The 26,263-nt window shown below is 33.1% G+C and overlaps 1 protein-coding gene across 2 annotated transcripts in view; it reads left to right on the forward strand.

Annotated features, from left to right (window-relative positions):
• The window catches only part of EFR3A (EFR3 homolog A), a 115,482-nt gene that overhangs the window by 51,380 nt on the left and 37,839 nt on the right, over nucleotides 1-26,263 (forward strand). For both annotated transcript variants that reach the window (XM_063079770.1, XM_063079771.1), the window contains exons 5-14: nucleotides 2,161-2,282; nucleotides 5,720-5,869; nucleotides 7,713-7,847; nucleotides 12,195-12,273; nucleotides 16,075-16,210; nucleotides 17,922-18,089; nucleotides 22,424-22,538; nucleotides 23,519-23,570; nucleotides 24,618-24,790; nucleotides 25,261-25,336. In XM_063079770.1, the coding sequence (XP_062935840.1) occupies nucleotides 2,161-2,282; nucleotides 5,720-5,869; nucleotides 7,713-7,847; nucleotides 12,195-12,273; nucleotides 16,075-16,210; nucleotides 17,922-18,089; nucleotides 22,424-22,538; nucleotides 23,519-23,570; nucleotides 24,618-24,790; nucleotides 25,261-25,336 (1,206 nt within the window). The remainder of the gene's footprint in view (nucleotides 1-2,160; nucleotides 2,283-5,719; nucleotides 5,870-7,712; nucleotides 7,848-12,194; nucleotides 12,274-16,074; nucleotides 16,211-17,921; nucleotides 18,090-22,423; nucleotides 22,539-23,518; nucleotides 23,571-24,617; nucleotides 24,791-25,260; nucleotides 25,337-26,263) is intronic.

A 26,263-nucleotide genomic window follows, 5' to 3' on the forward strand; every position in this document is an offset into this window, starting at 1 on the left:
CTCCCTATAATAACCACAGTTCTATTCTATTCTTTTGAATGTTCGAAGTATTATTGTGTTTGTTGTTTGTTTGTTTCTTTGTTTTTTTAGCTCCCACATGTGAGTGAGGACATACGGTATTTCTCTTTCTGTTCCTGGCTTACTTTACTTAACGTAATTTTCTCTAAGTTCATCCATGTTGTGGCAAATGGCAGAATTTCATTCTATTTTATGGGCAGAGTAGTATTCCATTGTGTATATATGTCACATTTTCTTTATCCAGTCATCTGTCGGTGGACATTTAGGTTGGTTCCAACTCTTGGCTGTTGTAAATAGAGCTGTGATAAACATGAGAGTGCAGGTTTCCCTTCTACATGATGATTTCTATTCCTTTGGTTATATACCCAGTAGTAGGATTGTTGGATCATATGGTAGTTCTGTCTGTAGTTGTTTGAGAAACCTCCATACTGTTTTCCATAGACTGTACTAATTGATTATTTTGTTCTAATATTAAAAGTAATATGTTTATTGCAGCAAATTTGGAAAATGCTAAAAAATAAAAGAATAAAGTCAAAGTCACCTGTAATTCCAAAATTCAGAAGTAATCCTTTACTACTTTCATTTCTTTGTACATTATATAAATATATAAATATATGTATAAATATATACACTTCTAATATATAAATATTAGAAAATGGGGAACATATTGTATATAGACCTTTGTGTTTTTTTTTTTTAATTTAAAGTTTTAAGCATTTCCTCATGTCTTTTAAGGCTTATTTTTATGAAAAGTATAAATATTTGGTTTAATGCTTTCTGTAACTGTTTATATGGCTAGTGTGTAGTATGGGAATCTTGAGAATTGGGTCATTTTGGACAAATGACTTAACCTCTGAACTTTGCTGTTTCCATCTGTAAAACGGGGATAATGACATTCTATACAAGGTTGGAATGAGTAAATTAAGAACTCGTGTGAAAACACCTAGCACAGTGTATGGAACAGAATAGGTTGTGGATATCAGTTCAGTCTGAACTAGATTACTATGTGTCATCCTTTGAAAGTTATATAAATCATATAAAATTGTAATTTGAAACAGATGGTTTAGCTCTAGCTGAATTAATTAAAAATCTTTAGCATCATAATTTTATTTTTTCAAATCCATTCTATGCTTATTTCAGTTTTATTTCCAACAGAGATTAGTAATTCTGATTATTCTGACATTCTGGTTGACTAATTTTTTGGATATAGCCTTTTAAAGCCATTAGTCTATGTCCTGGCAGAGGTGTGTGTGTATATTTAAATTTCCAAGTAATTTAACAGTTTGTTGCTTTATACTATTTAGCATACAGAAGTAATGCATGACCGAGTGAATGAGAAAGCTAATGAAAAAGACTGTATATAAAAGAAACTTAGGGGTCTAGTTGGTGATGCATGTAGGATATTTAAAATTTTCTAGACATAAGGGGATATACATATATATATATACATATTTTTTTAGAAAGGAGGTAGAATAAATTTTTACCATCAGTATTTTTTTTTCTACTGAGTTTGTCATGTTTTTTTTAGTTTGTGTTCCCTTTTTTGTTCCATTTTTTTGTATAAATTGTATTCATTTGTGTTTTAACAGCTGTCAAGGGAGATTTTTCTACCCATGATTAAAAAGTAATATTCCCTGGAGGTTGCATCCTAACTAAGGTCATCACTGAAACATCAGCATCCAGGAACTGTAGAAGAGCTTAGAACAAGACCTCTCCTAGAGAGTGGGCTCACTCAGTCAAAAGGAACTGCATCATATACTTATATTTAGTATGCTACATTCTTGGTTTTCTAAAAGTTCATTATTGGGCCGAGCCCATGGCGCACTCGGGAGAGTGCAGCGCTGGGAGTGCAGTGACGCTCCCACTGCGGGTTCGGATCCTATATAGGAATGGCCGGTGCACTCACTGGCTGAGTGTTGGTCACGAAAAAAGACAAAAAAAAATAAAAATAAAAAAAAAATAAAAGTTCATTATTAAAAAATTTCTTTTATATACATATATGTGGTATTTGATATTTCATCTTTTTCATTTATTATTTTGATGTTGCTTGTTAATGTAACAAATAATGTATGAGTAAATATTTTTTTCCATACTTTCAGAAATGTGGTATATATTGTTTGTATTGTTATTTTTGTTTTACAGTTTGTTAAATTTGCAAATATTGAAGAAGATACACCGTCCTATCACAGACGTTATGACTTTTTTGTATCTCGATTCAGTGCCATGTGTCATTCCTGTCATAGTGATCCAGAAATACGAACGGAGTATGTATTGTTTTACTTTATGATTTGTAGTAAATAATTTGCAGTTATTTATTGATGAATACCACATTCATACATCACATAATGATCACCAAAGGAAAGGAGAATATGGTTTTCCATTGCTGTTAGAAGTTGTAATGACCGACTGAAGTGGTAAATTGAGAGTGGCCCAACTTACTAAAATCCAGAGCCTTTACACAGTGTCCACAGTGTCTGCTCATGCTTCCCCTGCCTGTCTCAGAGTCTGTCATTTTGTTATTTTCTCCTGTTTTCGCTCTAATCCAGCCATGTGGGTCTTCTTGCTGTTTGTTGAACACTTCAGGCTCACTTCTCTTCAGGACCTTTGGACACATTGGTTTCTCTGCCTGGAACGATTCTGCATATGCTCACATGGCTTGTTTCCTCATTTCTGCTCAAATGTCACCTATCATGAGACTCCTACTCTGGCCACTCTTTATTTATTAAATCTCAACCCTCCCATCCTACCCCAAGTTATTCTTTATCTTTTTATCATATTTATTTCTCCTCTGTTGGGAGGACTACTAAATCACTAGCACTTTGAACGGTGCCCAGCACATAGTAGCTCTCAGTAAGTACTTTTTGAATGAATAAATAGATTGATTGTGTAAATGTATGTATGCTACTGAATCATTGTCAGTCTGAAATTGTGATGACAACTGATTTGGACATTTTTACATATTTCTTCTAGATATATCCTAGTAAAAATCTGGCATCAAATACTTGTTTGCAAACACAGTCTGTAGATTGATATCTGTATAGAAATGGGAAACTTTAAGGTTAAGAATTAAAGTCAAAAAGACCTTGGTAAACATAGAAAGTAGTTTGAGCATTACAGAGTCATTGTGGGCAGTTGTTAGGCAAGATTTAATATGTCTTGTAATTTTTACTTTTTTTTTCTGAATAAGGGAATGTGCAGAAATATAGCTTTTAGTTGGAGCGTACAAGCTACAGTCTTGGTTTACACAAATGAAAACAAGTGTAAAAGTTATTTTAACTTGGAGAAAGAAAGCTGTGAAGTAATTTAATAGTTTTCAGATAAGAGAGTTGTTTCTGTCTGTGATGTTAGTATTTTTCCTCAGTATCGTATAAGCCATTTAGAATCCCTACTGTTTATTATTCCTTTACTATGAAGTGTAAAGTCTTAGATGTAGAGGTACTGTAATTACCTTATGATGGTGAATTTCCTGTTTGTCCACTCACCATTAAAATTCTTTTTTTTTTTTTTGTCCATAAAGGACATTTAAAAAATGTTTTATAAAATTGTTCCCTCTTCTCAAAGGCTGACATTAAGTGTTAATGGGGCAAAAAGATATAAAGATTAGCTAAATAAAATGGCAATTTTTCCCAAGATTTTAACATTTTAACTTTCTTTAAAATACGTAAAATATCCAGAATGTAGTATGCTTTTCTTTAGTATTATAAGGACTAATAAACCACACTTCTCATATTTTGCTTATGATGAGTTTTGCATATAAACCAATGTAGGTGAAAAGTGTTTCTGATATCCGTAATATTTATGAAAGGATGCATTTAAGAAATTTAAAAATTTGTAACATAGGTATCGTATTTTTAGGTATTTATCGCCCCCTAGTGAAACATATTTTGAACAAGTTTTCTTGTCTTTTGAACATATTTTTGCATAACATTTTTCATTATCATATCTCTTGAAATTTTCTATACACAAATAACTTAATACTTTTTTCTAATTCTAGGTCTTTCCAATATTACATATTATTCAAAGTTCCAAAGTGCCAACATTTCATTTGAATCACTATAAAACAAATGAATAAATTAAAATGCTTTAAGATACTTAAGGGGTTTGTTTTTTTTTCTGCTTAGCCTTTTAAAATAAAAGACATTTTGGTTTTCTTCAGGTGTATTTATAATTCCTTTTAGGTCCTAACTTAGATACTTATTATCAGTGCCTTTATTTTTAGCAAAATCCTATCAAATAGAACTCAAGGGCATGTGGGCAGTAGTAGACGGGGCTGGTAATTTTTAAGATTTTCTTAAAATGTTTGCCTTGCAGAAATGGTTTCCACTTGTAAAGTCATACATTGCAATCTTAAGCTGACTCTAATTTCCTGAAGAACCTTCAGCTGTGGTGGAAATCATCCTCTTCCTCCTCATCATCATAGTGATTAACAACAGCAGCAGGAGCAGCTAACACTTACTGAGTGCTTACTGTGTGCCAATTATTGTTTAAGTTAATTCATGTAAAGTGAATTAACTCATGAATTAACTTCAGTGAATTGACTCAATTAAATCTTTACAACATTTCTATGCTGTAGGTATGACAATTGTTCTTTTTTACTGGTGAGGAAACTGTGCAATTCCTTTGGGAGTCATGGCTAGAAAATGCTGGTTAGGCCAGATATTAGATCTGGATTGGATGCCAGCTGTGTAGCTGTGGAAGTGATTGGTGGTCACTACCAACATCCCCTCCATCACAAGGTCAAGGGCAGCACCATCTGCTGCTGCTCTGTTTAGGTGACAAGCACGAGCTACCCTCTCTATGTCATCTTGTTTGTTCATGATTTCTGTGCTACTTTGTGCTCAGCCCTCTTGCCACCCAAGGAGTGGCAGCAGGTGGGTAAAGCAGACATTGTAGTAGTATTAGGCTTGCCTCTGTGTGATAACTGTGCAAGAGTTTCTTAAGACTTCCTAAGTTTTAGAAAGCAGTACAGCTTTGAAGTAGGCAAAATTTGTCTTTATGTCTTCCAATTCACTTTTCTCACCTGTTCAGTGTCATATTACTGCCACCTCCCACTCTCTATCTGCTCCTTCTGAATGCCTACATTATTTCCCCATTGGTTTGTAAAACAATATCACCTTCTTCCCCATATCTTTCATTCTTTAAACCTATTTGCAGTTGTTGCAAGAAAATGCTAGGTAAACTGAATAAATCTCTAACTGGGAAGTATTTCAGATAGTAGAAAACAGGGAGTAAATAACAATTATATTTGTCCAGAAGAAAGATGTCTTGAGACAAATGGATCTTCAAGTTAGCTCTGCATGAGACTTTGTTCTTCCACAGCTTTTGCAGGCTTTTTAAAGTCACTTTTCTTCTCATTCTCTAAGAGAATCTACCTTATATTAGTTTGAGTTATCATTTTAGGAAAACCTATGCTTATTATTTTTTTAACTGAAAAATAATACATGGACAAGATATTTCTGTATTTTACAGTTCTTTTAAACTTCAAATGCTCATTTCTAAAAGATGATATTCAACGGTAGTGGTTTTTGGATATATCTCAGTGTCCATCTTAGATTTTTGAGATTTTAATTTCTTAGACTTGTGTGTTATGTTATGATATTTTATTGTTAAGATAACAGTATTTACTTGACATTCATTCTCCTAGCTAGGTAAATAGACTCGTTTAAATAACTTTTTTCATGGCTCATTTTTTCTTTTGTAGAATCCGAATTGCTGGAATCAGGGGTATTCAAGGTGTGGTTCGCAAAACAGTTAATGATGAACTTCGGGCTACCATTTGGGAACCTCAGCATATGGATAAGATTGTTCCATCCCTCCTGTTTAACATGCAGAAGATAGAAGAAGTTGACAGGTATTGAATAAAGATGTTAGGGTTGATGCTGTATTACTTTTCCATGTGTGCTTGGTAGAATAAGAAAGTTTTGCCCTTCATATTATGCAGATAGTAGTCTCATAAAGTTAAGTAAATTTAAAAATATATACCCACCTGGAAAAATTATTAGTCTGTAGTGATCACATTAGGCTTAATAGACCGCAGATTCTTATTCATACACTTAAGCCTTTATTTTCTTTTAGAATAGATTTACACTTTACTTGCTGCTTATTATTGAACATCCAAATTGCTATTTTAATAAATGCTATTACGGTTGCAAGTGAGAGAAATAGAAATTATAGCTGAAATTCTGTTAGTCTTTAGAGATCCAGCATGCTTTTTTCTAGAGAGTTAAGAACTATCCGAACAAATAATAATAGTAATTGCTATTCACTCTATTTTTTCAATGAAAAGGTTAGACACTGTTCATTTCTGATTCATTCTTCTAAGATAATGTGGAATGGAATATTGTTTTTGGATATATGCTGCTTTTCTTTTTTCCTTCCACAACATCCAGTTGCACTTAGAGTTCTGTACTTTAGTCCACTTTTTCAAAAGTCAGAAGCATGTTTTTCCTCCATGCTGCTGTTGCCATACACAGAGATAATGTGTGATTAAGCTGCTGAAGCAGGCTTCTCCAATTTGTCTTATTATTCTGATCTTCCTGATTCTTGCAGTTTGAAGAGGAGAATCTGAGTCAAATTTAAGAGATTCAATTCTGTAGTTCTAAAATCTGTTTCATTTATACTTTTCATGGTTATATTTGCAATATCAAAATAAGTAGTCTAGAAATTAGATGTAATTGATAACTCTGATAGCACTAATATGATCACTTAAATTTATGTTAATTACAGAAAGAATTTATACTTAATTCCTTAGATGTGACTGTCTCCAGCTTTGTAGACTTTTCCTAAGGTGTGCAATTTAGTATATTTTAGCACCTTCCGTATTTTTCCTATTCTTGGCACTGTATCTGAGCCTAATGTTTTTCTGTCTAAAATATTTGCAATTTAAAAGGTCACTGGCTAGTTGGGAATCTATTTCCCATTATTATGGCTCTTGAGGTCTAAGGTTAGCATAGGTACGGTACAGGAAACAGAGACCGTTTGTTGCCAATTTTTTTTTTTTTTTTTTTTTTTTTTTTTGCTGGCTAGCTGTTAGCGGAATCAAACCTTGGACTTCGGTGTTATCAGCACCACACTGTAACTGACTGAGCTAACCAGACAGCCTAAATCTTAAGAAATTATATTTTCTCATGACATAATCCCAGTGCCACAGATACTTTTTATTATTATTGCATATGAATACATTAGCTTAAAATAATGTTTTAAGACGTGAGCAAAACAAATATGGTCTACTGAAGACATTTTCATATACAGGTATTTGAATTAGCGTTTAAAATTGATTTTTTGTACTCAGGCCATGTCATAGTTTTCCACTTCATTTTATTTTTGCCCACTTACAGTCAAACTGGGGATACCTAAAGATGGTCTCTGGGCACTGTGTTCTTACTAAGATTCTGCTGTAAATGCAGAGAAGTCGTATGAAAGTGAACAAACAGCACGCTGCTGAGTATTGTTTATGTAGAGGACGTTCTGCTAGAAACAAGTCACACAGCTGAATTTAGTTCTATCTGAAAGACTGTATGATTAGCTTTGATGCTGTTGAATCCTTGCAGTTAGGATTAAGCTTTAAAGTTATTTGGCTTAAAAAGAAAATGTCATTTTAACATTTCTGAGAAGTAAAGTCTGTTCAGTTTAACTGTTAGAACTAATGTTAGAATTCTTACATTAGTGTTTCATCATTTCTCTTTGTTTTTTAGTCGAATCGGCCCACCTTCTTCTCCTGCAGCTGACAAAGAAGAGAACCCTGCTGTGCTGGCTGAGAACTGTTTCAGGGAACTGCTCGGTCGGGCAACTTTTGGGAATATGAATAATGCTGTCAGACCAGTTTTTGCGTAAGGAGTTGGTGTTTTACTGGTTATTTGTGACTTTGCTATATGAATTCTGCGTTCATTTACTTACAGAGGACAAACACTCTTTTGCCTGGGTGGGAGAGTTATTAATAGAACTGGTGTAGCATTGTGGTCAGACATACGTTTGAACTCTGGTTTAACTACTTAACTAGTGTTTTCCCTTTAATTGTGAAGTATAATAATGTGCTTAATATCACATGCATCATTTAATTTACAGATCTTGAAATGCATGGGTGCAGTGAAATAGTCAGTGTCCAAGTACACTGTATGTTGTTACTAACTTCTGTGGTCAGTTTTTCCTCTTCCCTGGCTTCTGTTTCTTGGCTTTCTTTTGGCCATGGCTGGGCCATCTTAGATCATAGTCACTTCTCTGTAAATTTCATCTTTTACCTAGTGACTAATCAAAGCAAGATAGTTAAATATCTCATCGTTACTTTAAATATTCTCCTCACATTTATGAGCTTTGAGTTTCTCCACATAGACATTTTCTCTCAAGCCTTGTCAAGCCTGTATGTTTCTAACTCAGTCATCAGGTGATATATCTACTGTATAATATTCTGTAGTTTCTGGGCATTTTCGATAGTGTTTCTGTTTTTAAAATTCACCTTGTCCTTTTTCCCTTCTGACAGTAATAGTGGCTTTATGGCATATATAACTACAGTGAAACACATTCCCCCCTTATCCATGGGGGATGTGTTTCAAACCCCCCAGAGGATGCCTGGAAACCGTGGATAATACTTAACCCTATAGTTTTCCCTATATATACATACCTATGATAAAGTTTAATTTATAAATTAGGAATAGTAAGAGATTAACAACAATAACTAGGCTGGCCAGTTGCCCAGTTGGTGGAGTGCAGCCTTATAACACCAAGGTCAGGATTTTGGATCCCTGTACTGGCCAACTGCAAAAAAAAACCCCTAACAGTAAAATGGAACAATTATAACAATATACTGTAATAAAATTTATATGAATGTGGTTTCTCTTTCTGTCAAAATGTCTTCTTGTGGTATACTAACCTATTTTTAGACCACAGTTGACTGCAGGTAACTGAAACCGTGGAAAGTGAAACCATGGGTAAGGAGAGACTACTGTATTCTAAATGTAACTTCCAGAATTCTTTATTTAGGGCAGATGTTCTTAGCTTAAGGTTCAAAGTTGAGCTTTAGTTATAAGAATCTATAAACCACAAAACTGTATCAAAAATTAGAGAATCATTAGATTTTCAAGGGGATCTGTGATTATCCTTGCAACCCTGAAATTGAGATCTACTTTTTAAAGACTGTGTGGGCTTATGGAAATGCTACTAAAAAGTAATCAGAATTATGTCAAATATACTAAAGGCAGGTTTATTTTTAAATGTCTAGACATGCTAATTTAATATCAGAATTTCAGTTTTTATCTTAATACTCTTATTAACCAAATGGTAATCTGTAAGGCCTTAAAAATCTAGAGAGCTAGCCTGGAAGAAAGAAGTTACCAAATTAACTACACTTGAGTTGAGTAACTTGAAGTGGGCATAGAATTTAATGAACTTAAGTCTTAATCATGTGTTAATTAAATTAAATGTTAATTAAATATGTAATTATATATTGGATATTTAATTAGTTCATTAAATATAATGTCCTCTGCAAGTAAGGTACCAGGTATTTGGGGGAATATATATATGAATCACATTGACATGCACGATAATTGTAATGGATTCTGAGAAAGGACCAAAAAGAGCTCTAGCAGTTCAAAACAAAGAATTCATGTCTATTTTGAGAATTTAGAGGGCGGTATCTTTTGAGGTAGATGTAGATAAGTATCATAAACTGCCCTTGAAATTTTATTTTGTTTGTAAAGAATGCAGAAGATACTGATACCGTTGCCAGGAGTGTTAGATGCAGTTAAGGGGTTACAGTGTGATATAAGAGAAAGTTTAGGCTACGCTGTAGAGATCTTAAAATTTTGTATTTAAATCTGTTGCTAGTTATTGGCGATCTTAGCTCAAAGGTTTGAAATGGCCAGAATTGCCCTTTGAGAAAGTTAATCAGAGAGAGCTGTATGGGATGGATTTGAAACAGGATCAGAATGTTAGGAGGTTACTCTAAGAAAATTATTAACAAGAACAGGTGAGAACTACGAGCCATTGGTAGCGAGCCTGAAGAGGTATATAAAGTGTAGTTCTCTGCCTCTTAGCAGAATGGGTTTTGAACTTTCTAGAAGAGTAGTGGTTCATTTTAATTTCAGGGAAGTTTACAACCTCTTTTAACGCTAACCAACTTACTTCAGGAGGTTTTTTATTCTGTTACACAGAATTCTCCCTTTAGTTTCAGCCTACAGATTTCTCTAACCTCCTTCTTTTGGGAATAGTATAGTTATAAGCTAGATTATTACTTCTTTGCATAGTGTTCTTAGATATTGAAAAATGTCTCCTATGCTCACTATTGATAAAAATGTGATATTCAAGATTTCTATAAAATCGTTTATTTTATTTACTAAATCAAGTAACAATTGAAATAGAAAACCTACCTAAATGTTGAACTAAAACATTCTTTGCAAATAAAATATCCATAGCAATTTTTTTCCCATTGTAAGAGTAATTTTCTATATTCATTTATTAACTAGAAATACTTTTGTTTTGAAACTAGTCCTTACTAACACCAGAAGACTTTCATGAGGTACTGATTTCTTAAGGGCATGCTACAGTTACCATTTTTAGTTTAACTAAAAGAAAAAAATTACTTTGTATGTAATTGTAATAGTACATCAATACTGTCGTATTGCATACTTTTTCGTATATTATAAAGTTAAACATTGAAAGAGAAAAATATTGATTTGAAGGTAAATGTTATTTTCATAATATATTGCCTATGTAAAATATTTTTACTTTTTCTTTCTATTCTCTTTTTAAAAACCATCTGACTATTAGGAATCTTCCTGTTTTGTGTTTTGCAAATCATGTTTATTTTTTTTTAACTGGAATATGTTTAATTTTTTTTAACATTGAGTATCTCCATGACTTTTGTAGATATAAAAATAAGTTTTTTTTCTTTCAAAAGTCTGAGTGAAATTGTTGTTCCAGACAAAGGAATAATAAGGTGAAAATTTTATACCTCATTTAACTCCTTGGTCTTACTGAGTTGATAAATTTTCCCACTAGTATCCACATTGTGGAATTAAAACATTTTTTGTTCAAACCATATATATTGTGATCAGTTCTTGTTTTAGAAGTGCTTAAATTGAATTTTTTTTTAACTTTTGAACATCTCAGCTGGTTGAGTTTGTATCTCTACTTTTTCTTTCTTGTTCTACATTAGTGACCCCTCAATGTGAAACTTTCTACTTTCTTTGGAAAAATATTATGAATATTAAATTGTGTATATGAACCTAGCACAGTGGTTCTCAGAAGTTAGTATGCTTATGAGTCCCTGGATATTTATGTGTAAGATCTTAGGCCCCCAAACCCATAGATCTTGGAGGCTGAGGTACAGTAGAGAGCCCAGAAATCTGTCTTCTTCTTGTTCTTTATTTTAACCAAATTCCAAGGTGATTTTGATGCACATTGTGTGAAGAACATGATTTGAGAATAAAATGGTCTGAGAAGATGAGGCTTCTATTTTGCTGAGAAATAATATTTGTTTGGAAATTCTTTTCCTCTCCCTTTCCCCATATTACTTACTAAATTTTTAGAAAAATAGTATTGAGTTATTGCCTTTGGCTTCTTACCTCCCATATTCCTGGCCTGGGTACTGGGTGTGTGGTTGAAATCTTCAGAAAGACTTTTGTTATTCATAGTTTCCATCAGAGCCAAGGACAGGACTGGCAAGCTTCTTGACAGACTCCTACTATAGAATATTCCCCCTGATTCATTCATTGAGGGTGTTATCTTTTAGGGGTCTTGAATTGGTGCAGGGATTTCTAACCCGCTAGCCTACCTTTTTTGGGTGGGCCCTAAGCCTTGTCTGCAGTATACAACCCTTTAAACCATTGGCTCTGGGCCCTCGGGAGCTGAAGATATGCCTGGGATAGCTGCCGGCCTTTGTGCACACTCACCTCTACAGGTGCTTGCTTTCTTGTGCAGTTTGGGCAGAGGGACTTTTCTTTCTTGCCACTTCACCTAGGTATTTTGAAGTTTTATACAGAGTCTAGCATTTATTGTTGTTGTTTTATGACAGGGTTTGGCCATTGGAAATACATATCATGTATTTCTGGAAATCGAAACCTGTTTTTTTTTTTTTAAGATAATGTTCTGACTTAAACATTTTGTAATGTTGAGGGTTTTAGAGGAAGAAAATGTAATAAAAATAGGGAATTCTCAAAGTAATTTTTAATTGTTATTCACAGGCATTTAGATCATCACAAACTGTGGGATCCCAATGAATTTGCAGTTCACTGCTTTAAAATTATAATGTATTCTATTCAGGTAAGGTTTGATGATTAACTATTATATTTATATAAGTAATTTTGGTTCTGTATAGATAAACACATCATCAAACAGAGATACAGAAAACTGTAGGATATAAAACATGTTGTTAATATAGCTATTTTGTCTCATTTTTATTTCTTACTTATTTTTTTATTTGCCAAGTTGAAAAGATATCTATTAAAAAGAACTAAATAATTTTATGATGGTGCTCTTTATTGTGCATTTATTTAATACATGTATTGTGTATTTATATTTCATTGAACTTTTACTGGAATTCATGTTTATTATAGTAGTATATAGCTGATAATAATAGCTAAGGTTTATTGAGTATTTACTATGGGGTAGTAAATGAATTAACTCCTTTAGTCTTTATAGAACCTCACAGTGAGACACTTATCTACTGTAGAGGACCCATCTTGATTTTTCTCAGAACCTGAATGGACCTGGTAAGGTCTTAATTCAAGAAGGATTTCAGGTCTTTTTATACTGTTTACATTTTTAATGCCCTAAAAAAGCTTCTTTGCTTTAAAGGACATAAAGTTGCCAGAAGCAGCACAGATTTTAATATAGGTCAGATCAGGATTTGCATCCTGTATGTACTGTTTACTAGTTGTATGAACTTGGGAAAAGTATTCATCCTCTCTGAGCTCCCATTTGTTCATCTCTGAAAATATTTTAATGCATGCATTAAATGTTTTATTTATATATTATACAGAAGCTACCATTTATCAAGTGCTGGCTGTACCCCATGACTGTGCTAATAACCTTATATGCTTTAACTCATTTAATTGTCCTTATCCTATGGAGTGGATACTGACCCTTGGAGAGATCAAGTAACTTATTCAAGGACACAGAGGTAGAACATGGAGTCAGAATTCAAGCTCTGATCATTTTATTCCAGAATTTGTCATCTAAATTAACCATTAAGTTAAGGCTGATATTTTATGCCTAGCATAAATGGAAAAAAAGGGTTTTTTTAAAACATAAAGTTTTTCGGTAGATGATGTTATAAAGCTGGTTTGGATATGGAAGGATGATTTTTTAAAAATTCAGTTTATCAGGTGATCTGACAATCTGTGGACATAACAAGGCTGTTCTGCTCTTTTCCAGCCTTGTATTTTTCCTTCATTCAGATTTAGTTGATACATGAAATTGTTCTTTGCAAGAAGGAAAGTTGAAAAAACTTAGGAATTAATAAGTATTTATTAAGTATCCGTGAAACTACTGGTCCACAACATTGCTTTGAAAATAGCTTTGATTGCAACATATATTTTATGAAGTCCATTAATCAAGAATTAAATGATAGTATCCCCCAGAACAGGAATTTCTGTTTAATAAGACTAGCCTGATAGAATTAAGACTTCTGATACATTTGATCATTTTAATTGCCATTTACCGTAAAAGTGATTAGATATCATTCTTAGATAATATTTCATCCTCTCTTCATAAAACAAACTAGCTAGCCCTGACCAGGATTTATATTCTTAAGGGATGACATAGATACAGTTTCAAATATCATAGGACATTTGTAATAAAGGGAAAGTATTTTGTCTAAAGTTTATCTTTTGTGCTAAATTGATTTGTTGAAGGTAATAAGGTGTGATTAAGAGCTGTGCTCTGAGATCAGACTAGAAGTCACTTCTTTTCCTTAGAGTTTCTGTATGACCTTAGACAACTTACTAAAACCTGCCTTATTTCCACTGTGAAATGCACAGAGTAATTGAGCTGAACCTATCTCCTACACTGTTTGTGCATGTATTACATATAAAGTGCTTAGAAGAGTGTCTGGCATCTGGTTACTTCTGAATGAAATGCCTTTTATCATCATTATGAAGTTTAATAATATGTTACCCCAGGAGTCACCACCTGAACAGTAGTAATAATAACTAATATTTATTGAGCATTTTGTATATGATAGAAACAATTTTGGTGTATTATACAAATTAGCTCATTTATTTGCCATAGCAGTCTTATGAAATGACTGTTACTGTTTAAATATTGTAGATGAGGGCAACTGAGGTACAGAGAGATTAAGTAACTCTCTCATAAGCTATGAGCTATTTAGCTATTAAATGATGGAGCCAGAGTTGAATGTGGGCAAATTTGACTCCAGGGCTTATGTACTTCACCACTATTGTATTATGTTGCTGCCCTCCCCCTTTTGTTTTTGATGACTGACTGGTACAGAGATCAAACCCTGGACCTAGGTGTTATCAGTACTCTGCTCTAACCAACTGACCTAATGAGCTAGCCCCTAAATTGCTTCTTAAAGCTATTCATCCACTGATATGATACTGCCTTAAACTTCAGTGTAAGGGTGAATTTTACCATAAGTAAATAAAACCTCAATAAGCCTGACTTAAACATACAGTGTAAAGTATAACATCTTTGCTGTTTCATTCCTTTCACTCAATGTTTTCTTTTTTAATACTTGACTTTATTCTTGAGTTGTTTCTTATAGGTAGAATGAACATATGCCTTGGTTTGCATAGGATAACTCTATGTAATTATTAGCAATGTCCTCATTCATTCTCTGAAGTGTCCTGGTTTGGACAATAAATCAAATGGCTACTTTATTTATAAGGCACTCTGTTTGCATAGGTTCACACATCAAAAGCATGCTGCTTCCTGGGTAGGAAGTTCAGTTTCAGATTGTGTGTCTGCCTGTCTGTCTGATGTTCTTTTATTTTCACATAGTTTTAAATGAAGTAAAGAAAAAATGAAATGTGAATTTATTTTTTACCTTGGGTTGTTATAAAAGTAAATGTGTTATGACAGAAATACCTGGAAATGAAATCTGCTATATTGATAGAGATGGAGGGTTGTTTTTTTTTTGTTTTGCTTTTGAGCAGAGTAGCCATTATAGGACACTGCTTCTTATTATAAAACCACCCATTCAAATGAGAGACAGGCAACCAGCCTGAAAACAGGACTGGGGGGGCCTATCTGAAGGCAAACACAGACAGAGAGATTCAGGGCCAAGGCTTCTTTACAACTTGGTGCAGAGCAGTGGACCCACTTATGACTCATGTGTAGGTGTAGGTTTAAAAAAAAAAAAAAAAAAAAAAACTTTGCTACTCTGTTAAAAAAAAAAAAAATCTGTTCATTGGGATTAAACATTTTTCTGGCTATGCTTTTTTGTTTTAGGTCTCAATAATATTCATTGTAATTGACCAAATTCATTTATATGTGATAAAATTGCCTTTGTAAATTGTGAATCTTCTGATATCTTCTTGATTTAAATTTTGTTGGGTAATACATTGATAAGACTTTCATTTGACTCTTTATTAGATGAGGGTTTTGCCTGTTTAACATTGTTAGATGTCCGTATGAGTAGTATTTATCTAGTTTGGGTAAGGGAGAAGTAGTGTAAATGTCAATTTGCCCCCCCAACCTTGTCTTATTATCAGATTATAAGACTATATAAATGATTTTTGTGAAATTACAGAGAAGTATAAAGAGAATAAAAATTTCTCATAAATTCCTCTCTCGGTGGTCAGTGTTAATATTTATTATATGTAATTCTAGTCTTCCTTACTTTTTAAAAACCAGATTGAATTTTATTGAACATTGTATTTTGCAACTTGCTTTTTTCATTAAAGTTATCACAAATAATTTTCCGGTTTCCCTATTTATTCTTCAAAGGAATAGTTTTTAATGGCTACGTATTATCTCATAGCATGATCACAAGTCCCCTGTAATTGGACATTTAGGTGTCACATGGTTTTTTGTTCTTATGTATTCTTTTAGGATACATGTACTTATTCATACATCTTTGTACTATGTTATTTCCTTTAGGCGCAGTATTCTCATCATGTGATCCAGGAGATTCTAGGACACCTTGATGCATGTAAAAAAGATTCTCCACGGGTTCGAGCAGGTATTATTCAGGTTCTGTTAGAGGCTGTTGCTATTGCTGCTAAAGGTTCCATAGGTGAGTGCTAATAAAAAAAATAAATAATGCAGTTATCTGTCTTAAAGTGTTTTTTCAGTAGGTATAGCAGTGTAAGAAAAACTCTGAGAATACTTCTATACATTTTTAAGTGTGCTGTAATTTCTCTTGAAATTTTGGGTTCATGTGATTATCTTCAGGCTTCTTTAGTGCACCATTAAGAATTTTCCTCCAAATCAATTTCTTATTCTCTTCCTCCTTTCTTCTAATAAAGGCATTTGAATATCAGTTAAGTACTGAACATTGGGAGAATACAGGTACATGAAACTGACAGGTTACTTGTAGTTAGACAGCTCTACCTCACACTGTAATACAAGGCAGGCTTTGATCACAGATTATAAGAAAACCAGGGTTCAGAGAAGGGAGGGAAATGGATTAGCATGAGCAAAATATTATGTGGCCCATTTTGGCTAGAATGTGTAATCTTCTTTCGGAAGAAGTCAGAGAAGTGGCTTTAAATTAAGTTGCAGCCAGATGGAGAATGTAGTTCTACAGTTAACTGACAGTCTTTAAAGATTTACTGTAATCTTTATCAGAGATTCCAGTAGAATCATTCATCTGGCAGCAAAACAGGGCACATTAAAAATAACAGGTCATTGTCATTGTTGTAGGCATGAGGGAAAGAACTTGTCCTTGGACAGCAACAGTAGGAATGATAATATAAAGTCAGTAGGATTTGATAACTGACTGATTGGAAGGGTAACGAGGAGAAGGGACAGGTCAGAGCTCTTGATATTTCACCTACATGTGATTAGAAAATTAGAAGGGTCTATAATAGAAATATGGAAGTTAGCAGGTTATGGTCTTTGCTTCAAGATCAAAGTGGAAATATATTCTCTGATGAAATATTCTGATATTCTTTCACTGTCAAATAAGGATGGGCATTTTGGATATGGATATTCCATTATTTATCTTATAACTTATGTCAAGAAGATGAAAGCACATTATTTAGTTGGCAAGTTATTTAATTTGAAATATGAAGTGAAACACAGATGATGCATTGAATCATCACACTTACTTTATGTTACCTACTATGTCCTAGGCTCTGTACATTCAAAGAAGCATTTGTACATGGTTATCTGTTGTGGAGAAGCTTGTAATTGACAGTAGGAGGCAGAAATAAAACCCACTAATTAAAATATAGTGTGATAGTTGCAGTGAGAGAAACATGTGCAGAGAACGAAAAGCAGAGAGCAAATTCAATTTACCTGAATCTGAATTCAATCTACCCAGTTTACCTGGGTAATTTCTAACTCATAATTGAAGCGAATTAGTCCTTCCTTATTCTCAAAAGATACAAAATAAATCTGTGCTACAGTGAGCTATGTTATTTCAATTTTATGGATTGTGATCCAATAGTCAAGTTAAATGTTGTCCTAGTACACATTATTTTAAATAGCCAAGATTAAATAGAAAGTTTTTGGTAATCCTTATATGCATATATGCGTTTTGTGAGGGTGATAACCAGAGATTCAAACAGCGAGTTGCTCATAGGTGCAAGTATACGTTTGTTGGTATAACAGAAGACTCTCATTTAGATATTTCTTATTTACTTTTTTAAACAAATAAACTGGGTAACTTATAAATTATTATGCATTTTTGACTACTTAGAAACTGACCAAAAAAATCTCTGTTGAGACACAGGAGAATATATTGGAAAAGTGCATCTTTTCACATAAATGATCCTTTACAGGACCCACAGTGCTGGAAGTCTTCAATACACTTCTGAAGCATTTGCGTCTCAGTGTGGAATTTGAAGCAAATGATTTACAGGGGAGTTCTATAGGTAGTGCCAACTTAAACACGAGTTCTAAAGACAGTGATGAGAAGATTGTGCAGAATGCTATCATCCAAACAATAGGTGAGTACATTTCACTTTTCAAAACTATCATGTAAAACAGTTATTAAAATGCTCTCATGTAAGATACATTTATAGTAAGTACATTGATAGTACATTTGTCAAAGGTGAATGATAGCTTTTATAAAAACTTTATATTTGGAAAATAAGCATAAGCAAACAATATTGTATACCCTTTACCCAGATTCATTTGTTAACATTTTATGCCAGTTACTTTTTCATTTGTTAACCCCTGGCCCCTCCCCCAATCTCTCTCCTGTCTTTCTCTCTCTCTGTATGTATGTGCATGTATATGTGGGGAAAAATATATATATGTGTGTATACACACACATACACATGTATATTTTTTCCTATTGCACTGGATATATAGTAAATTGCATACGTAGTGGCCCTTTACCACAAAATACCGTGGTGTGTTTTTCCAAAGAATAAGGATATTTTCTTACATAACCAAGGTAGAGTTAATACTTTAACATTTCATATTTCAGTTTTGTCAATTGATCCAGTAGTGTCCTTTATAGCATTTTTTCCCCTTGGGTTCAGGGTCCAGTCTAGGATCATATATTGCATTTAGTTGCAATATTTCTCTAGTTCTGTTAGTCTGGAGGGCATTTCTCAAGAATAAAGTCCTACCCCCCCTTTTTTTTTATTAAACAAAAAGTTTCTCATTTGGTTTTATCTGGTGTTTCTTCATGATTTAAGTTAGTGATGCATTTCTGGGTGGAGTACTACATACGTGATATATATTCTTCTCAGCGTAGCACTCCCAGAGGTGCTCAATGTACATTTGCCCCTCACTGGTGATGTTAATTTTATTCATTCAGTCAAGACATTGTCCTGTTTCTCCACTGTACATTTTTAGTTTTTTCTGTTGTGAATAATAAGCAGTTTCTGAGAAGATACTCTTAGGCCATGCAGATATCCTGCTCTTCATCCAAACCTCCCTCTAGATTTAGCATCCATTCATAATTCTTGCCTGAACCAGTCTTTACCATGATGGCTGCAAACTGATGGTTTTTAAACTCCAATACTTCCTCCTACCAGTTGGCACTCAGTGTTTTCTTACAAGCAAGAGCCCCTTTTTCTACCTTTCTGTGTACACAGAAATGTGTGTAGTTATGTATTTGTTATTGGTATAAACTTGCAGGTTTATATTTTTGTGATTTATACTTTGTTACTGGTCTTAATTATTTTGGTGCTCATATGGCCCAAATTTGGCCAGTGGGAGCCCCTTCAATCTGCCTTTTATGTTTTTGTAGCATCTGTCCATTTTTTTTTGAGCACTGCCTTACCTTGAGTAAGCTGTTCCAGGCTAAATTTAAAATTTTTGTCCCAGTCCTGGATCAGTCATTTCTCCAAGGAGATGTGTGGTTCTTTTTAATGGGGAATAGTATTAGAGATCAGATTCTGGATGCTGATTTCTTGGGCTTTAATATCATATTCTTTCTTTTCCTTTCCTTTCCTTTTCCCTCCCCTCTTCTCCCTTCCCCCTCCCTCGATCCCTCCCTCCATGCCTTCTTTCTTTCCTTTCTCCCTGCCTCCCTCCCTCCATCCCTTCTTTCTTTCCTTCCTCCCTCCCTGCCTCCCTCCTTCTTTCCAAGGATGAAGAGCTTCCTTTTAATAAAAGCTATGAGAATTATTTTTTCTTTTGGGGAATGAAATAATCCAACTGTATATAAATACAAATTAAAACAAGCAAACTGTTTTTCTACTTTAACCCTCCCCTCTCAATATTTTCTTTAAAATAGCCAGATTATATTTTAATGTAACTACATGATTGCTATGATAATTTCAAAATTGGATTATATTCCTAGGGCTTAATGCCTAATTTTAGTTATTGCTAAAAGAAATGAGCAGTGTATAGTGAACCTAGCTTCAGTGATGACTCCCATATTTATTTGGATTATTTATGGATTTTGTGTGATATTCTAGGATGATATATCAAATCAGTTAATCTTGTTTTCACAGAACTAAATTGTTTTAGTGACTACTAATTAATTCAGTGTTACTGTTTCTCTCTAGAGCATTTAATTTATTTTTTCTCAAGTATTTTATTATAAAATGTGTATATTAGCAGACTCAAGCAATGTTTCAGTGCTATAACACATTCAAAGTAACATGTGAGAATTAAACCACGAGAGAACAGAAATGCAGTGTGGCACAGTGATAAGATTTCTTTTCAAAATTACACTTCTGATTTCCTTAATATTTTTTTTAGAACTTCTGACTGTACTGGTAGTTATCAGCTCATGTGGACATTCCTGTTGGTGGGCCATGGAACAGGGCTGCTGTATTTTGTACTTTAACTTTTGAGGCTGTTGGCCAAGTTCTTCTTTCTTTTAAAATAATTAAAAACACAGGCTCCCTGCTGTGTTCTTTTGGGGGGGGTCCATTTGCATTTTTGTTCATAGTCCAAATACAGAGTATTATAGAGAATGAGATGCATTTGAAGACTCTATCCTTAGAGTTTATCATGTTGAAGACTTTTGCTCAATTTTAAGTTTAAAGAAATGAAAGAAATTGTAAAGCATAAATTAGTTGCATTTCTTTCCTACTGTGATTATTTTCAGTTTTTTTAACAGTCTTATATATTTAACTAACATCAAATATGCTGAACTCAGTTGACCATGTACTCAGGAGAGAAAGAGTTTTTCCTTAGGGCAGTGGTTCTTACATTTCGCTGCCCATTGAAATTACCTTAGGATCTTATAAAAATACTGTTGTCTCAACTCCTACCCCCAGATATTCTGACTTAATTAGTTTGGTGTACAGCCTGAACATAAGCATTTTTAAAGCTCCCCAGGATCTTCTAATATGTAGTGTTTGGGAATTATGGCATTAGAGGAAACTATTGAGCACTTTTGAAAAGCATAAGATATGACCATAAATTAATGATAAAAGTGTTGTTGAATACAGGAGGGTATGATGGTGTTTGTTAACTCTTTAAGCTTTTAGCAGCACTGTAGTTGGTCAGTCTTGTGTTAGGTGCTTGGTAAACAGAGGTGCATGCTGTCTTGTCTCCTTTTGTAGTAAGTCGGCATTCAGTTTTGTGCAGTGATTAGGAATGTATCTAATTGGGTGCTTGGAAAGTTAAAAAGTAGCTTACATGGAGGTGGTACAGAGTAATAAAAGCATCAGTTTTGGAAATAAGTACCTCTTACCTTGTATCTTAATATTAGCTGTAATTTCTTATATGGGTTCCTAACCTCTCTTATCCTCATTTCCACAAGAGGAAACAGAGACAAGTAATAGTGCCTTGGCTCATGCTGGTATTGTGAGGATCCAAATACAAAGTAGTTTCTCACCCCATAAATATGTACTCCATAAGTTAGCTAGAATAATATACTTTATGCAGATGAAGTAATGTTAAGATCATAAGGTTTTGATTGTTAAAGTATGTGATTTGGGGAAATAACTTTTACCCTCAGGTACAATCAAAATATTGAATAGAACGGTTTGAGTTTGTATAAATAGATTATTAACTCCAATAATAGAAGCTGAAGAGTTAAATTGAAAAAACAATATATTTTTAAAGAAATATTAAAAATGCAGGTTTATGCTTTGATTATATTGAATTTTGAGAAAGAAACAAAAGCAGCCATGATTTGATATCTGTTCTCATCTTTGAAAGAAAAGTTTAAAGTGGGAGTAAGTAATAATTCAAGATTGTAAATATTTTATGACCAAGAAGTAGACCATCAAAAACTACAGCAGATAAATTTAAAATATCCTCAGAACTCAAGAGTGCGTGAAAATGACCAAAAAATGTTATTTATTTGGGGTTTTTTTTGTGTTTTTTTTTTTACATCGGTTGAATTATGTATGTTGAATTAACTCACACGGTTAAGCTGTAAACCTGGCTTATTATTATGACATTCTAAAACATTGGGCAGTCCTGGGAAGTCAGAGTAGTAACCTAATTATTGACTTTTTTCCAGACAAAGTGTGGCCTATTTACTGACATTCTTACCTGAACAAGAATTTGGGCTCACAATATATGAACAAGAGTTTCATCAGAAATACTTCCAAAAGTTTTTTTCTTTTTCTAAAACTCCAGTGAACTCAACTTGATAATGGTTTGCCACTGTTAACTACATGCAAAAGACTTTCAGATATTTATTATTTTATGTAAATATTAGTCTATTATACACATCTTATATTGTACATGATTAAGTGATTTTGTACAAATGAAATTATAACTTCAGTATTATATGTAGCTTAAAGGTAGTTATTGTTTTACTATGTTGAAAGCTTTGGTTAAAAATATATTATCATTTTGTATTATATGGAAAAATAAACTTTTTCAGTTTATAAAATTTATCTTAATATTTCTGTAGGATTTTTTGGAAGTAACCTACCAGATTATCAAAGGTCAGAAATCATGATGTTTATTATGGGGAAAGTACCTGTTTTTGGAACAACTACCCATACTTTGGATATCAGTCAACTAGGGTATGTTCTCAGACAATAAATCTGAACTTAATCTTGGGTTAAATTTCATTTTAAAGAAATCTAGATTATGTTATTTTGTTTTGTTTTGTTTTTTCTAATCAGTAGTAAAAACAGTCCTTGGAAAGCAGTTAGTGTTTTCATGGCACTAGGTCACTAAGCAATTGAATCAAAATTTGCATGCCTCTAGAATCATTTTCAGCTTATCATAAATTCTCAAATTGTCTTTGTCTTGTTATGTCCAGGTGGAAGGTTTGGTTATCCTGGGCATTGTGTATATGCATACATATTTAGGGTAAAGCTTCAGACTTTCTGAAAAATTTTTAAAGTTTATGTCAGTGTTTTAGGAATGTTTGCTTATTCCTAGAATTCTAGAATTAAAAGTGATTTTAAAGATCATCTGTTCTGGCCACTTATTTTATAGATTTGATTTGATTTGATAACATGCTAAAGCTTTAGTTTCTGTTAATTTATTAATAAGGGGATGATAGTGTTTTATTTGGCTTACATTCCTTTAACCATGAATTAAATAGCCCTTTTTCTATTTGTTAAATTTTTTTTTCATTGTTTGTTCTTACTTGTTAATTGGTATATGTTAAAGAGATATTCATTAATTATATTTGCAGTAAATATTTTTTCCAATTTACAGTGTCTTAATTTGGGTTGTTTAATTGCGTATTTGTATGATTTAATTTTTATGTCTTCACATGAATAGGTCTATTTCCTTTGAAAAGCCAATAACTTGAATTTTTTTTTGTGGTATGTTAACATGTAACAGGTTTTAATTTTTAACATATAACATATGTTTTAATTCATATGAAATTTTACTTTAGAATATAAAATGAGCCATGACTTCAGCTATTATAGAAGTCAATTTAGTCAGTAAGAATGGAGTTCTAAAATCAGGAGATAGTAATAGAAGTAAATGAAGTAATATGAGATGTTAATTAGTATTAATAATACCAGCATTTTGTATATTTTAGGGATTTGGGAACCAGGCGGATTCAGATAATGTTGCTGCGATCTTTACTTATGGTAAGGCATTTAAGACAGGTGAAGGACACACTTTACCTTAATTACTGAAAAGGTTAAAGGAATAGCTTCACATCAGCTTCCTTTCCTTATTTAGTGAGATTACTATTTGTGACTGGTTGTTGCTGTGGTTTGTGTATTTAGGTATTATGCTCTCTTTTTTAATTATAATATCCTTTTTACTTTTTATTCGTCACTTCTCTTATCATTTGTTTGATCTTCATAATGAAATACACACAGGGCAAAAATTGTTGCCATTTTACAGATAAATACACTAGGTTCAGAGACTTGGAGTAGAATGAGTTGAAGAAGTTCACCAAGATCTCTGAGCTAAAGAATAGAACGTGGACTTGACATCTAAAGTTGTTTCTATATAATGTGCTGTTTCTTCACATACTGACCAAAAAATGGCTTCTTGTTGGGAAAATAATTCATAAAAATGAAAATTTGTCATTTTTAAATTTGGAATGGCTATAAATAGCTGAGAAGGAAAAAGATACCCAAAGTGAGATGTCCTCTGGTTATTTTATACTAATTGTATTTATTTTTGATTCACATACTCCTCGCATAATGCCAAGAACAAACTCTAGGGGCTGTTTGTTTGGAATGTGTGTTCTTTCCAAATCAATATCTTTCAAAGTTATCCTGGAAATTTTTATTAAACATGATCCCATTTTTTTAAAGGAAATATCTCATACCTAAGGATAAGTACAGAAATATTTTCTATAACTTCATTTTTAATTTATGGTGCTTGTCATACAGAAGTTTTAAATTCTAATATATCCAGATTTATCAGTTCTTCCCTATATGTTTTACAATTTTTTATTTGTGTCTTGTTTAAGAGCTTTTTGCCTACTCTGGTGATATAAAGACATTTGTTTATATTTTCTTACAAAAGTTTACATTACAAACTTCCTTTATGTCTTTCTTTCAGGCTACATCCAAATTTTTTGTTTTCCTAAGTTTATGGTTCTTCTTATAAAATAATGTGAGAATTTTACCAAAGAAGGACTCATGACAAAGGTTGGTTGTTTTCTTCCCTGTAATCAGGTAACCTCTGGATACAAAGCAAAGACAATTGTTACTGCACTGCCAGGATCTTTTCTGGATCCTTTGTTATCACCATCTCTCATGGAAGACTATGAGCTGAGACAGTTAGTCTTGGAAGTAATGCATAATCTCGTGGATCGCCATGACAATAGGGCAAAGCTTCGAGGGATCAGGTAGTATGCCATTTTGAAATGGGCTCAATGATGATGTTTTTAAATTTCTAAAGTGGTGTATTTAAATATTGCGATTTTTTATATCTATGATTTTCAGGTTTTATTAATCTAGAGTTTTAATTGATGTCTGGACAATTTAATTATTAATATTTTTTAAGATAGCAAATGTTCAGAGGACGTTTAATCTCCTCTACAGTAAATCTCATCTACTAGTAATCACTACTTAAATGGATTTTATTTTGGTTTTGTTTTAGTTTTGCTTTAACTTAGAAATGGCATGAGCAGTCAAGATTACTTTATGCAGTTCCCCTTAATTAAACTTGGCATTTTAGTAGTATCATTATGTATAAGCATATTTAAAATGCTCATTGAAATGAGTGTTAAATAGTTCAAACTCCTAATTATGTTTCTATGTAAGACATGAAACTAAATGTGCTATTCATTAAAAATGGTATATTGATTGTCTCTAGAATAATACCAGATGTAGCAGACCTAAAGATAAAAAGAGAAAAAATTTGTAGACAAGACACAAGTTTCATGAAAAAGGTAAGATTGTCTTCTATATTCCCGGCCCTGCCCTCTTCCCCTTCCCCAAACACATACTGATTCTGCTTTTAGTGGTTCTTTTTATAGACAGCTTCAAGTCTTTGAAAATAGCTGTCACCATTGAATAAATAACTGTTTCTTATATATTAGGCACTGTTCTTTCTATACACTATTGGAGATATAAAGATAAGTTAGGCAAGATCTCTACTCTTAATAAGCAGTTTCTAGCTAGATTTTTATGATGATGATTTAAATCCTGTAGGTATATTGGCAAATGGCTGAATTTAGAAAATTATGGTATCTGAGATTATTTAGCATGTTGAATAAACTTTCTTTTCAGTTATTATTCATCCAAACCTTGAGTACCTAATAATTGCCAGACACTGAGCTTGACATTGAGAGATACAATAACCATGACACACATGGAAACTGCCCTGAAGATGCATGCAGTCTTGGTCGCTAAGGGAGCCCTGATTGTAGAGATGCAGGAAACAGTAGACACAGAGCCTCATAGGAAGATAATAAGTACAGAGACCTAAATCATCCATGTTCTTTTTTGCCATATGCATTCTTCATATTTACTACTAGATAATGGCAAGCCACTTTTGTGAAGTCATTACACCTATGTTGCCAGATTTTAATTTTATCTAATACAGTGGATATATAGTAGGTAATCTTCAAAAATAAACGAATTACTTAAAGAAACTAAAGGCTAAACTCCCACGTATGTAAGCATTGCTTTAATATTTGTTAATGAAGTTTACAAGCCATGGCATTCAAGAGTATTCCTAGATTGTCAGAGAGCGCGGTACATATGACCCTTGTTTCCCATCCAAGTATAAACCATTTGAGAGAAAGACAAATCTGGATTCAGAAAGGTGGAAACCTAAGAATCAGTTTCAGAAACACAGGATCCTCATCGGAGAG

The sequence above is a fragment of the Cynocephalus volans genome, chromosome 15 (assembly GCF_027409185.1).
Source record: "Cynocephalus volans isolate mCynVol1 chromosome 15, mCynVol1.pri, whole genome shotgun sequence".
Lineage (NCBI taxonomy): Eukaryota > Metazoa > Chordata > Mammalia > Dermoptera > Cynocephalidae > Cynocephalus > Cynocephalus volans.